The following is a 15266-nucleotide window of genomic DNA, read 5'->3' as shown; positions in this document are numbered from 1 at the left end:
CTAGAGGGGCTTCGCAGCGGTGAAGTATTGCTTTTAAATTTTAATTAAGAAGAAAAGAAAACCTTTTTAAATTAAGTCTTAAAAAGAGGTGTAAAGATATTGACAATAAGCTACGCAAACCCACCAAGACATGCAATCGTTTAAATCAAGGCGCAAGTCGAAAAACACCATCCCATAATATTAGTTAACGATTAACACATTTGTATATGTATTGTAAGCATACAATACAACTGATAATATGTTGCGCTTATTTATCTGGAGTACTGACATTTTTGCGCATTTAACGGCTGAAATCTAACGTGGTTTGTGCCCTTCAGAATGAAAAGAGTTTGCATTTACCTTTTTAATAAAAGGCGAGCTTTTAAGCCTGAGAAATCACCCCGTAAATGCACACGTTTAATTGCACATGTGTTAATATGTATGCTTACACAGTATTAAAAGACACTCAACAAGTACACAGTATTAAAAGACAGTCAACAATTAACGTCATTTACCTTCGTTCCCGCCTCCTCCATTAGAGTATATGGACAAAAAATAGGTTCCAGTTATAACCATTACACGTAGAATTTCGAAATGAAACCTGCCTAACTTTTGTAAGTAAGCTGTAAGGAATGAGCCTGCCAAATTTCAGCCTTCTACCTACACGGGAAGTTGGAGAATTAGTGATGAATGAGTCAGTCAAACAGGTTCCAGTTATGACCATTACGCGTAGAATTTCGAAATAAAACCTGCCTAACTTTTGTAAGTAAGCTGTAAGGAATGAGCCTGCCAAATTTCAGACTTCTAGCTACACGGGAAGTTGGAGAATTAGTGATGAGTGAGTCAGTCAAACAGGTTCCAGTTATGACCATTACGCGTAAAATTTCGAAATAAAACCTGCCTAACTTTTGTAAGTAAGCTGTAAGGAATGAGCCTGCCAAATTTCAGACTTCTACCTACACGGGAAGTTGGAGAATTAGTGATGAGTGAGTCAGTCAGTCAGTCAGTCAGTGAGGGCTTTGCCTTTTATTAGTATAGATTTAATATATTGCCATTTTACTTTCTTCAAATACTTACAGTTGGAATTTGTAATATTATGATTATATCCTTTTTGCTACTTCCCACCGCTCATGACCAGTTAAAACTAAAGTTGTAAACTGACAACCCCCACCCAGGGTGCAGACAGTACATTTCATACAGAAAAAGATGTACTTGATTAATTTAATGTAATGTAATAACGTTAATTTATTAACTTCAGTTAATTAATCTTGAAGTGCTGAAGAGCATAATGACCATGTTTGATGTGCAATTTAAAATCTAATTGCTAGGTTAATATCTAGACAGAGGAAAACGTAAATCATAATTATTAATATTAAATAAGAAAAAAACACACATAATGAGCACGGCAAAATTGGCTACTATGTTACTGTTTATGAAATCATGACCTCATTTAGATTGACACAATTCATGAAAATGGGGCATTAGATGAAAAAAATTACAAATTATATAATTTAGTAAGTATGAGCAAGGTTCGTATTTAATGACCAAGTTAATAATAATTCTTTACATTTATATAGGGCTTTTCTCACTACTCAAAGCACTGTCCACACAGGGAGGACCAGGAAGCGAACCCACAGTCTCCTTACTGCAAAGCAGCAGCAGTATCACTGCGCCACCTTTGAAGTTAACTGTTTATAACTCACCTCTCCACCATTGGCATATTCCATCACAAAACAAAGTCTGTCATGCGTCTGGAAAGCATACTTTAGTGTCTAAAAAAAATGAAACAAAAAAAAAACCAAGTTAAGGATAGGAAAAAAATGCATTTTGTCAAATTCGTAAATTACTAATAGGTTTTATAGTAATCATTTTGAATAAATGACCTAAGGGAAAAGCAACTGCTTTCCTTTGAGGGAAAAAACAATCCATGCATGACTATAGTAAAAATGTTTATGGCAACAAATCTTAAGGCTCTTCACTCTACTTTCTTAGCAAGGAATCTCAGCAGGAGCAGAGTGTCACTGATCTGTGCTGTGACCAGAGCCTGGAGTCAGAATTAAGTCAGCTTACACACTTTCCACTTATACTTGATGTGCACACTATAAACACATCCAGACAGCAACTTGTGCCGAGATTGTAATTTCATCACATACTCACAGTTAGAAAAGGGTGCCTTGTGTTCTGAAGAACTCTACTCTCAGTGACTGTATGTGCAACTTCATCCTAAAAAGGGAAGGGAGGAAACAAAACTTGTTAGGGTGTACAGATGCTAAACCAGAATTCATATTACCCTACTACAAACCTACAATTTTAATTAACTTTTTCAGCCCCGTTCATATTTCTCACATTTCTAAACCTAATTCTTACAATTAAATTACATGTTTTGAAGGGCAACTCAGCCAAAGGCAGGAGATGATGTGTGAATTGTAGACAAAAACCCCAATCTACTGTACAAAATGTAATGTTTCTCTGTGTCTAGTGTTAAACAGAAATTGTTTCAAGGATTGAAATGAAAAATAATTTTGAAAATAAAAAGTGATATATAGTGTGCATTAAAAAATAAAACAAATATCTATTTATAATTGCAACTGCAATGCTTGTTTAGGTTCAGGAGAGTAAATGTTTCCAAATAGAGGGACACCTTGTGCCAAACAGTATAACTTTGTAGTGTTATACTCACTATCCTACAACCATTTTCAGCTCCTTTATTACATAAGCAGAATACCAGTTATTCATTTTTGGGTATTTAATTTACGTGCAATAAGGCTGAAAACCCCTTATTTAATTTAATATAAAAAAAAAAAGAAAAAAAAAGGAGAATGGTATTGGAATTGTAGCACTTATGATATATAAACGATGAAAACAGAAAAGCTACACTAAAAGCTCATATACTTTATTTTACTTCAACTCCAGTAGGCATGAGTACACAACCACATGATTAACTATATACTATATGTCAGTAATTTGTTATTATCTATTCTGCATCTCCCACTCTCACTAACTCTTACACAGCGTAGAAATAGATTCTTTGAACTAACAAGACCAAACTATCACAAAAGTTAACAAGGCAATATCATTAAAGCCAAAATATATCTCACATTTTATATTTTAATAAAGGCAAACATATAATTAAAAAGTGAAAAGAAAAATCCTATTCATGGAGCCATTATTATCTGAATTAACAAAAACTTCTATGTTAGCTATTAATAATGTGGGTTTACATCCCATCACAGGTTTGTTATATGCAATATGTTTTCAAAATTTATACTAGTGTTTGTCTTGATTATTTTTATACAAGGTGACCATTTATGTTTTCGGTAGTACTGCTATAAGCATGCAGATTTCAAAATAACTGTCAATTTCTCTGTGCGACACACGTAACTTCTTTTAGTGACCCATCTTTTTCAAAACTAACATGTTCAGCAGCATTGAGTACTTGAACTGATTAGGTTGCAACTCATCAAGCAGCTGGCAGGTTTTAACTGCATAATTAAATTCAATGTGTTATCTCAGGAAATAAATGTGTTGTTGACTATTTCTAGAAGTTATAAATAAATGAAACCTGCAGCATTTCTATCACAGTATGGGAATACATCATCATTATAAATAGAATACACACACACCCAAATAGGAAATCTCTCAAACCACATGTTTGTCTATTTGACTAAAATCACCAACACCAAATCTCTTCCACATACAGAACAATTTAAAAGCTAGGGATTTGTTTATGCATTTATAGAAAGACAGAATCTATATATTTAGAGGTGCAGCAGCGTTCACACTTGACAGTCCCAGATAAATGCCTGAGATCACAGAAGGCATGCAAAAAGTAACTAACCGCAGATTTTGTGTTTGTTTGTTTGTGTAGCAAAGGATGGAAAGAAGTGGTCAACTGTAGTTTTTTCCAGAAAATTTTTTTTCCACAATCAATTCAAATCACAAAGACGTACCTTAACCATCCCAGGAATTTTCCCAAGTTTATGGGCCCAGACATCCTGGGAAATCCCAGCAAATACTCTTCCTAGGTAACATGGCAACATTTTTGAAAGATGTGCAAAAAGCACATAACCAACAATTGCAGTTTTGGTCAAAAGATACATGGGGACTATTACCAAAATGTACTCAAATCATAAAGACTCACTAAAACATGAACAGTACTTTAACTGAAAAACTTAAAAGAAAAAACAATGAAATGCAAAGAAGAAATGATCTGAAGACACATTGTGTACTTTTTACTAATCTTAAAAGACACAAAAAGCATGGTTTCAACAAGACCAACGCCACTTTACCCACCCCTCTACACTGCTGCTTGAACAAACCATTCTCTTTGCTAGTGGTAAACATCAACCATCAATCAAGTGACTGTGGATGAACAGTAATACAAGTAGTGAGAACCAGAAGGATTTGTTTCCTCCTGCCTTATTTCAAAGTCTATGTAATTTGCGAACATTTTAATATCATGAATGTTACTGTACAAAACAAAAAAAAACTTCTAAGAAACAACCTACTTACCAGGGTCTCTCTTGATTTATTCATTTCAATTCATGTCAATAAACCTCACCTTATGTTCATGACATCAAGCCACAACGCTTTGTATGCTTTACTGAAGCAATCTGCTGGCTGTATTCACGCATAAGACGAAAATGGAAAATTCCTATGAATTACAGTAGGGGAACTGTTGGCTTGACATTTTTGGATGCATGCACTCAATTGAGGAATTTATTAGGGTGGTCTGCATGTGTGAAGGGAGTTTGTGCAGGCAACAGCAGTTCGATCCATCAGAACGAAAGCCATCTGATAAACTACAACCAATAATTCCATATATACACATTTTTGCTTTGAAGTTTTGTATATCAAATTTAAGTCTATTGCTTTTTTTAGTAAAATTATCACTGTTTTTACACTGTACAAGACTTGAAGAAAAAAAATACATGTGTTATATAAAAAGGACAATAAACTGAAGGTCATATGACATACTCCACTCTCACCTTAGCAATGATGACTTCTTTCCTTAGGATCTTCATAGCATAATACATTCCAGTAGCTTTCTCTTTAACCAGGATGACTTTTCCAAAGGTTCCCTTGCCTAATAGCTTCAGATAGTCAAAGTCACTCATTGTCTGAGCCAAAAGAAGGTGAAATAAAGAAATGAAACCAAAGGACAGAATCATCAAAAAATAAGCTAACCTGAGCGATAGTATACGATAGCAAAAATAATTACCACCCAACTTAGGCCTCAAAACAACTAAAAACACCAAGCAGAGGCCAATTATGTAAATTGTGCAAAAGTAATTGTTCCTACTATATTTCATATAAACTGGTGACTGTTGCAACATGGAATATTTATATAATCATTCAACAAGTAAACAAACATATATACTTTGCATTAATATGCCATATCCCAAAGTAAAATGACTAATGCTGCTTTTTAAGGAAGATATGCTTTCCAAAGAGGAAGCATTGTACTAAAATATTTATGCTACAGTAGTTTTACTTAATTTTCCCACCTAATTATTTACTCTTAATAGGAAATTTAATGTAAGCAAGACAATTTATACAATTAAATATGCTGACAGTATTACAGAGCTCTTTTTTTTAACCTGAATGCACTTTTAAATATTTGATCAATTTTGCTAGCTCCTTGATGCTTGAAACCAGATGAGACAGGAAACTGCTTTTACAATATATTCCTTATTTGGCAGAGACCTGATGTACTTAGCATTATTCTTTGTGCAGGATTTGAAGAACCCAGCCAAAACAAGTCAGGGTTGCATCTTGTTTTCATTTATTTGTCTGACATCAGCACTTTGAACCACACAGCCAAATCATCTTGCCAAGGTCATTTAAGGACACAGTCAGTTTGCTGAGGACGGGAATCTACAAAAAATATAGACTGGCCAGGTTTTCCATCACTACAAATGGAGCACCTTAAGATAAATGAAGAACCCTCTGGCAAGTAGAAAAAATCGTTGGTGGCAATTACAATGCCACCCCCTGCATAAACAAGTGTCATGAATTAATAAAGCACATACAGCATGCAAACTTTAAACAGAATCTGTATAAACAAAAGCTGAGGTCATGAACTAGTGCCAGATAAAAATGCCAGCCTAATCCTGCAGTGGTTTTCCTGTGGGATGTTACAGGTCCCACAATTCCAGAATTGTGACTGAATATCACTTCCTTTAAATATTTATGCTAGATAGACAGTAAATGAGAGAATGCTTCATTTTTAAAAGCTTCAACTTGACGCATATTTATCAAGAGGAACACTAAACCCTTATGACTAAACTATGGCTTTGCAAGTAGTACTTGTATTAGAAGCTGTAAAGTAATAAAAAAGCAAGACTATACACTAAAAATAAAAATATTAAGAAACTAAAAGGATTTCAAGAAAACCAAACATACTACTTTAGAGCGGGATTTGCTAACAACTGTCTCCATTTCCTCGGCTTCACTGCTCTCATTCGGGGAGACAAATTTGAAATCCATTGGCTCTTCTGCTGGCTCTCGGTTTTTCAGGCTGTTGGCCACTGCCTGGATGACCCGCATCCATTCTTCCCTGTAGACCGCAAAAATATTGTAATCTTAAAGCCCAAAACAGGAATCATGTTTGTTCACTAAAAAGCTGTCAACTGACTCTAAATATTTAAGGCACTAGGAAAGAGGTTCCATCTTTAAACATGTCATTTTAAACAACTGATATAAGCACCAGCTAAAACCTTAAAAATGAAGTAAAGTGAATGGCACAGTCTTACCTTTCATCAGGAGTGTCCACATGAAAGGTTCTTTCAATGACCGTCGTCCACTGTAGGCAACGAATCACAAATGTGTTCGGCCTTGGTCGCTCTGTCTTCATTAACTGGCATTCTGTATGGTTTAAAGAAAATAGGCTACAGTTTAAGGCAGTTGAAACCTTTTTAGAATATGAAAATGCTGACAAAGATTTGAACAGAAGACAAAAGGCTCCTGGGCAGATGGGTTCAACAGGTTATTTTATTACAATGAGAAGCTTAAAAAGATCATCTTCAGATCTCAGAAAGTAGCTTGTAAATTAAAGCAATACTGGTAAATCTTTGTCTTTCACCATGTTTTGCAGTGATTCACTAGAGTCTGTAAGAGATCAGTGAAAATGGGGGAGAAAATCACAATTGTGACACGCTTTTTAATGTTCCGGTACTTTTCCCCCTTCTATGCAAGTGACAGTCTAATAACTGGTATATGCAATTTAAACTCCATTTTTAAGTTTCCCAAAGTCTGCCTGTTGTATTTGTGAACATAGTGTTGTTAAAATCATTAATTTGTAGTCATTCTTTAGTACAATAAAAGGCATTTTACAAAAGAGAGGTTACAAAACAGTATCAGATTAACTGGTAAACAGATTTTTTTCAAACAATTTAGTGTAAATAGTCAAGAGTAAATTTTTCTCGAATACTGAAGTTTCTTGGAAAATGTAAACAGAAAATTACATTACAGCACTACCATGTGCCATTTCTCCTTTGTTCTCTGGATGTTGATAAAAGCATGTTGTGTATTAGTTTTAATATAGCATATGTTGAATTAATACTAAAATGTATATCTTATGCACCTCAGAACAGATATTGAAATGATATCAAAGCAAAAAATTGATAACTTGGAATTTTTCAGAAGATAAAATGTAAAATTTAACCGACAAGTCACAATCAACAAAGTGAACATGGGCAGCAACTACTTCAGTATTATCCACTTGTGTACTTGTTAGCGTGTACAGTTATAATAATGGCTTAAATATCCTTTCATATTTAGCTTTTTGTTAATGTTCAGGTTAAGTTTGGTATTTCTCAGATCACAGTTATTTGCTCAAACATGGTATATACAGTATATGTATTTGCCCCACAAAATTGTGTTCTAACATTGAGCATTTTCTATCTATACTAATAAAAGGCAAAGCCCTCACTCACTCACTCATCACTAATTCTCCAACTTCCCGTGTAGGTGGAAGGCTGAAATTTGGCAGGCTCATTCCTTACAGCTTACTTACAAAAGTTAGGCAGGTTTCATTTCGAAATTCTACACGTAATGGTCATAACTGGAACCTCTTTTTTGTCCATATACTGTAATGGAGGAGGCGGAGTCGCGTATCGCGTCATCACGCCTCCTACATAATCACGTGAACTGAAAACAACGAATAGCCCCAAAGAGCGCTAAAAAAAACATTCTCCGTCAACCCCCACACTCCCCCCGCCCTTCCGGACATCACGGCATTTCCGTTAATGAAGTGACATAATACTCCAGCTCCACCTTCTTCACAAGTTCATTCACCAAATTATTTGTCAATTATATTTCACAGTAAGAATTTACAGCACGACTCAAATGCGGGAACGAAGGTAAATGATGTTAATTGTTGAGTGTCTTTTAATACTGTGTAAGCATACATATTAACACATGTGCAATTAAACGTGTGCATTTATGGGGTGATTTCTCAGGCTTAAAAGCTCGCCTTTTATTAAAAGGGAAATGCAAACTGTTTTCATTCTGAAGGGCACAAACCACGTTGGATTTCAGCCGTTAAACGCGCAAAAATGTCGGTACACCAGATAAATAAGCGCAACATATTATCAGTTGTATTGTATGCTTAAAATACATATAGAAATGTGTTAATCGTTAACTAATAGTATGGGATGGTGTTTTTCGACTCAGCTACAGATGCCGATGGAGACCAGAACTGCTTTGGAAAAATATGAACGCCTTGGGGCCGATCTGGAAGAAGGTAGCGCAGCGCCTTGATTTAAACGATTCCATGTCTTGGTGGGTTTGCGTAGCTTATTGTCAATATCTTTACACCTGTTTTTAAGACTTATTGACTGAAACGGGCTTTCACGAAAAAAGTTAGGGCTTTGCTACAGGATACACCCTCCACAAGTTAAGGAAGTAAAAATAAAGGTATATTAAGTTCGTATGCATAGCCCCATTTGGCTGTTTTAGTTTTTTTTTTTTTTTCTTTCTTCAGTAATATTTAATCTCCTTAAAGAAAAACAACATATGCATTTTACTTTTTTTGTATCTCTTTAGTAATATTTTAGTGTAAAAGGATAACCAGTATTTAAACCTTTTATGTTACTTTATAAAGTTATTTTACACAATGTTGAAAAATTAATAAGAAAGCTACATATTTTGGCAGCTGCTGCTTTAATTTTCAATGAAATGAAAAAAGCTCTCCAAGAGAAAACCTCGATGAAGAAGAAACAGTTTGCACTATCTAAAAAGGAGAAACCCTCATTTATAAAGGTTTGCTGCAGATGACTTAACTGAAAATAAATGAATAGTTCCTGTGTATAATACTGTACATATTTATCTATTTGACTTGTGCCTTTATTCCAGCAACTTGCAACATCTGAGGTACAATTTGTTACATTACTTTTGTTTTTTGCAGCACAGGCAGGTGAAGTGATTTCCTCAGGGTCACACAGTGGTGTCAGTACCAGGATTTGAACTGACAAGCTCCGGGTTTGCTGAAATATTACTGAAGAAAGACGAAAAAAAAAAAACGAAAACGGGCAAATGGGGCTATGCATACCAATGTCCATCCATCCATTATCCAACCCGCTATATCCTAAATACAGGAGCCAATCCCTGCCAACACAGGGCACAAGGCAGAAAACAAACCCCAGGCAAGGTGCCAGCCCACCGCAGGGCGCACACACCCACACACCAGGGACAATTTAGAATCGCCAATGCACCTAACCTGCATGTCTTTGGACTGTGGGAGGAAACCGGAGTACCCGGAGGAAACCCAGAACATTCAAAATCCACGCAGGGAAGCGAACCCGGGTCTCCTAACTGGCACCTTTCACTGCGCCACCATGCCGCCCGCATACAAACTTAAAAGGTTTAAATAAAACAGAAATATATACCTTTATTTTTACTTCCTTAACTTGTGGAGGGTGTATCCTTTAGCAAAGCCCTAACTTTTTTCATGAAAGCCCCTTTCAGTCAATAAGCCTTAAAAACAGGTGTAAAGCTAAACTTGCAGCACCGCTATTCAATTACACTTGCCTAACGCCTCTCCTAAGGGGAGATACTGTGGGATCTAGGCATCAGTCAAAGCACCAATCACAGGCCCGATTAGAAAGCGGGAAGCTGTGATTTGTCGTCTCCCTCCCATTTAACAATCACAGCCCGTGTTACAACGCACTATGTATGTATGTGTATATGTATATATGTATATGTGTGTGTGTATGTATGTGTGTGTATATACAGTGGTGTGAAAAACTATTTGCCCCCTTCCTGATTTCTTATTCTTTTGCATGTTTGTCACACAAAATGTTTCTGATCATCAAACACATTTAACCATTAGTCAAATATAACACAAGTAAACACAAAATGCAGTTTTTAAATGATGGTGTTTATTATTTAGGGAGAAAAAAAATCCAAACCTACATGGCCCTGTGTGAAAAAGTAATTGCCCCCTTGTTAAAAAATAACCTAACTGTGGTGTATTACACCCGAGTTCAATTTCCGTAGCCACCCCCAGGCCTGATTACTGCCACACCTGTTCCAATCAAGAAATCACTTAAATAGGAGCTGCCCGACACAGAGAAGTAGACCTAAAGCACCTCAAAAGCTAGACATCATGCCAAGATCCAAAGAAATTCAGGAACAAATGAGAACAGAAGTAATTGAGATCTATCAGTCTGGTTAAGGTTATAAAGCCATTTCTAAAGCTTTGGGACTCCAGCGAACCACAGTGAGAGCCATTATCCACAAATGGCAAAAACATGGAACAGTGGTGAACCTTCCCAGGAGTAGCCGGCCGACCAAAATTACCCCAAGAGCGCAGAGACGACTCATCCGAGAGGTCACAAAAGACCCCAGGACAACGTCTAAAGAACTGCAGGCCTCACTTGCCTCAATTAAGGTCAGTGTTCACGACTCCACCATAAGAAAGAGACTGGGCAAAAACGGCCTGCATGGCAGATTTCCAAGACGCAAACCACTGTTAAGCAAAAAGAACATTAGGGCTCGTCTCAATTTTGCTAAGAAACATCTCAATGATTGCCAAGACTTTTGGGAAAATACCTTGTGGACTGATGAGTCAAAAGTTGAACTTTTTGGAAGGCAAATGTCCCATTACATCTGGCGTAAAAGGAACACAGCATTTCAGAAAAAGAACATCATACCAACAGTAAAATATGGTGGTGGTAGTGTGATGGTCTGGGGTTGTTTTGCTGCTGCAGGACCTGGAAGGCTTGCTGTGATAGATGGAATCATGAATTCTACTGTCTACCAAAAAATCCTGAAGGAGAATGTCCGGCCATCTGTTCGTCAACTCAAGCTGAAGCGATCTTGTGTGCTGCAACAGGACAATGACTCAAAACACACCAGCAAATCCACCTCTGAATGGCTGAAGAAAAACAAAATGAAGACTTTGGAGTGGCCTAGTCAAAGTCCTGACCTGAATCCAATTGAGATGCTATGGCATGACCTTAAAAAGGCGGTTCATGCTAGAAAACCCTCAAATAAAGCTGAATTACAACAATTTTGCAAAGATGAGTGGGCCAAAATTCCTCCAGAGCGCTTTAAAAGACTCATTGCAAGTTATCGCAAAAGCTTGATTGCAGTTATTGCTGCTAAGGGTGGCCCAACCAGTTATTAGGTTCAGGGAGCAATTACTTTTTCACACAGGGCCATGTAGGTTTGGATTTTTTTTTCTCCCTAAATAATAAAAACCACCATTTACAAACTGCATTTTGTGTTTACTTGTGTTATATTTGACTAATGGTTAAATGTGTTTGATGATCAGAAACATTTTGTGTGACAAACATGCAAAAGAATAAGAAATCAGGAAGGGGGCAAATAGTTTTTCACACCACTGTATATGTTGATATGTGTGTGTATATATATATATATATATATATATATATATATATATATATATATATATATATATATATGTGGATGTGTATATGTATATATATGTATATGTAGATATGTGTATATGTAGATATGTATATATATATGTATATATATATGTTTACATAACCTCTTTAACACACTACTTCTCCGCTGCGAAGCACGGGTATTTTGCTAGTATATTATAAAAATATCTCGCCTGCACTGGTGCTTTACATTATAGGCAATGGTTTACGAAGAACCACTGGGAAATAAAAGCAGAAAAGCTTGACTATTTTCCAAGCCAAGACAATTTTCAAGTATTGATCCGTGCCCCTCCTTTAACCGTCACCTTATCGTGGTGGAGGGGTTTGCGTGTCCCAATGATCCTAGGAGCTCTGTTGTCCGGGGCTTTATGCCCCTGGTAGGGCCACCCAAGGCAAACTGGTCCTAGGTGAGGGATGAGACAAAGAGCGGTTAAACAAACCTCCTATGAAGAAAAACAATTTTGGACGGCGTTTTCCCTTGCCCGGACGCGGGTCACCGGGGCCCCACTCTGGAGCCAGGCCTGGAGGTGGGGCTCGATGGCGAGCGCCTGGTGGCCGGGCCTGCACCCATGGGGCTCGGCCGGGCACAGCCCGAAGAGGCAACGTGGGTCCCCCTTCCCATGGGCTCACCACCTATGGGAGGGGCCAAGGAGGTCGGGTGCAGTGTGAGTTGGGTGGTGGCCGAAGGCGGGGACCTTGGCGGTCCGATCCTCGGCTACAGAAACTGGCTCTTGGGACGTGGAATGTCACCTCTCTGAAGGGGAAGGAGCCTGAGCTAGTGCGCGAAGTTGAGAGGTTCCGGCTAGATATAGTCGGACTCACCTCGACGCACAGCTTGGACTCTGGAACCAATCTCCTTGAGAGGGGCTGGACTCTCTACCACTCTGGAGTTGCCCCCGGTGAGAGGCGCCGAGCAGGTGTGGGTATACTTATTGCCCCCCAACTTGGAGCCTGTACATTGGGGTTTACCCCGGTGGACGAGAGGGTAGCCTCCCTTCGCCTTCGGGTGGGGGGACGGGTCCTAACTGTTGTTTGTGCGTATGCACCGAACAGCAGTTCGGAGTACCCACCCTTTTTGGAGTCCCTGGAGGGGGTGCTAGAGGGCATACCTTCTGGGGACTCCCTCGTTCTGCTGGGAGACTTCAATGCTCACGTGGGCAATGACAGTGAGACCTGGAAGGGCGTGATTGGGAGGAATGGCCCCCCTGATCTGAACCCGAGCGGTGTTTTGTTATTGGACTTCTGTGCTCGTCACGGATTGTCCATAACGAACACCATGTTCAAGCATAGGGGTGTTCATATGTGCACTTGGCACCAGGACACCCTAGGCCTCAGTTCGATGATCGACTTTGTGGTCGTGTCATCGGACTTGCGGCCACATGTCTTGGACACTCGGGTGAAGAGAGGGGCGGAGCTGTCAACTGATCACCACCTGGTGGTGAGTTGGCTTCGATGGTGGGGGAGGATGCCGGTCAGGCGTGGTAGGCCCAAACGTGTTGTGAGGGTCTGCTGGGAACGTCTGGCAGAGCCCCCTGTCAGAAGTAGCTTCAACTCCCACCTCCGGCAGAACTTCGACCACATCCCGAGGGAGGTGGGGGACATTGAGTCCGAATGGTCCATGTTCCGTGCCTCTATTGTTGAGGCAGCTGACCGGAGCTGTGGCCGTAAGGTGGTCGGTGCCTGTCGTGGCGGCAATCCCCGAACCCGCTGGTGGACACCGGCAGTGAAGGATGCCGTCAAGCTGAAGAAGGAGTCCTACGGGACCCTTTTGTCCTGTGGGACCCCGGAGGCAGCTGATAGGTACCGGCAGGCCAAGCGGAATGCGGCTTTGGTGGTTGCTGAGGCAAAAACTCGGGCGTGGGAGGAGTTTGGGGAGGCCATGGAGAATGACTTTCGGACGGCTTCGAGGAGATTCTGGTCCACCATCCGGCGTCTCAGGAAGGGGAAGCAGTGCAGTGTCAACACTGTATATGGTGGGGATGGTGCGCTGCTGACCTCAACTCGGGACGTTGTGGGTCGGTGGGGAGAATACTTCGAAGACCTCCTCAATCCCATTAACATGCCTTCCAATGAGGAAGCAGAGCCTGGGGACTCAGAGGTGGGCTCCCCCATCTCTGGGACTGAGGTCACCGAGGTGGTCAAAAAACTCCTTGGTGGCAGGGCCCCGGGGGTGGATGAGATACGCCCGGAGTTCCTCAAGGCTCTGGATGTTGTAGGACTGTCTTGGCTGACACGCCTCTGCAACATCGCATGGACATCAGGGACAGTGCCTCTGGATTGGCAGACCGGGGTGGTGGTCCCCCTCTTTAAGAAGGGGGATCGGAGGGTGTGTTCCAACTACAGAGGGATCACACTCCTCAGCCTCCCTGGAAAAGTCTATTCAGGGGTCCTGGAGAGGAGGGTCCGTCGGATAGTCGAGCCTCGGATTCAGGAGGAACAGTGTGGTTTTCGTCCTGGTCGCGGAACAGTGGACCAGCTCTATACCCTTAGCAGGGTCCTGGAGGGTGCATGGGAGTTTGCCCAACCAGTCTACATGTGTTTTGTGGACTTAGAAAAGGCATTCGACCGTGTCCCTCGGGGAATCCTGTGGGGGGTACTCCGAGAGTATGGGGTACCGGCCCCCCTGATAAGGGCTGTTCAGTCCCTGTACGATCGGTGCCAGAGCTTGGTCCGCATTGCCGGCAGTAAGTCGAACCCGTTTCCAGTGAGAGTTGGACTCCGCCAGGGCTGCCCTTTGTCACCGATTCTGTTCATAACTTTTATGGACAGAATTTCTAGGCGCAGCCAGGGTGTTGAGGGGGTCCGGTTTGGTGGGCTCAGGATTGAGTCACTGCTTTTTGCAGATGATGTTGTCCTGTTTGCTTCATCAGGCCGTTTACTTCAGCTCTCTCTGGATCGGTTCGCAGCTGAGTGTGAAGCGGCTGGGATGGGAATCAGCACCTCCAAATCCGAGATCATGGTCCTCAGCCGGAAAAGGGTGGAGTGCCCTCTCAGGGTTGGTAGCGAGATCCTGCCCCAAGTGGAGGAGTTCAAGTATCTCGGGGTCTTGTTCACGAGTGAGGGAAGAATGGAGCGTGAGATCGACAGGCGGATCGGTGCGGCATCCGCAGTAATGCGGGCATTGCATCGGTCTGTCGTGGTGAAAAAGGAGCTGAGCCGCAAGGCGAAGCTCTCAATTTACCAGTCGATCTATGTTCCTACCCTCACCTATGGTCATGAGCTATGGGTAGTGACCGAAAGAACGAGATCGCGAATACAAGCGGCTGAAATGAGTTTCCTCCGCAGGGTGTCTGGGCTTTCCCTTAAAGATAGGGTGAGAAGCTCAGTCATCCGGGAGGGGCTCAGAGTAGAGCCGCTGCTCCTCCGCATCGA

General features: G+C 40.5%; 1 protein-coding gene across 2 annotated transcripts in view; it reads right to left on the bottom strand.

The window, feature by feature from the left end:
* akt2 (v-akt murine thymoma viral oncogene homolog 2) overlaps positions 1-15266 on the bottom strand; it is a 163517-nt gene that overhangs the window by 37001 nt on the left and 111250 nt on the right. The window contains exons 4-8 of one of the 2 annotated variants that reach the window (XM_028796075.2): positions 6735-6846; positions 6385-6538; positions 4968-5105; positions 2137-2202; positions 1683-1751 (exon numbers count right to left, since the gene is read on the bottom strand). In XM_028796075.2, coding sequence (XP_028651908.1) covers positions 1683-1751; positions 2137-2202; positions 4968-5105; positions 6385-6538; positions 6735-6846 — 539 coding nt within the window. The remainder of the gene's footprint in view (positions 1-1682; positions 1752-2136; positions 2203-4967; positions 5106-6384; positions 6539-6734; positions 6847-15266) is intronic. The other variant, XM_028796082.2, reaches the window with a different exon arrangement.

This window comes from Erpetoichthys calabaricus, chromosome 1 (genome assembly GCF_900747795.2).
Source record: "Erpetoichthys calabaricus chromosome 1, fErpCal1.3, whole genome shotgun sequence".
In the NCBI taxonomy this organism is placed as follows: Eukaryota; Metazoa; Chordata; class Cladistia; order Polypteriformes; family Polypteridae; genus Erpetoichthys; species Erpetoichthys calabaricus.
The sequence above is the reverse complement of the archived record's forward strand: the minus strand, read 5'-3'. Positions and strand labels throughout refer to the sequence as shown.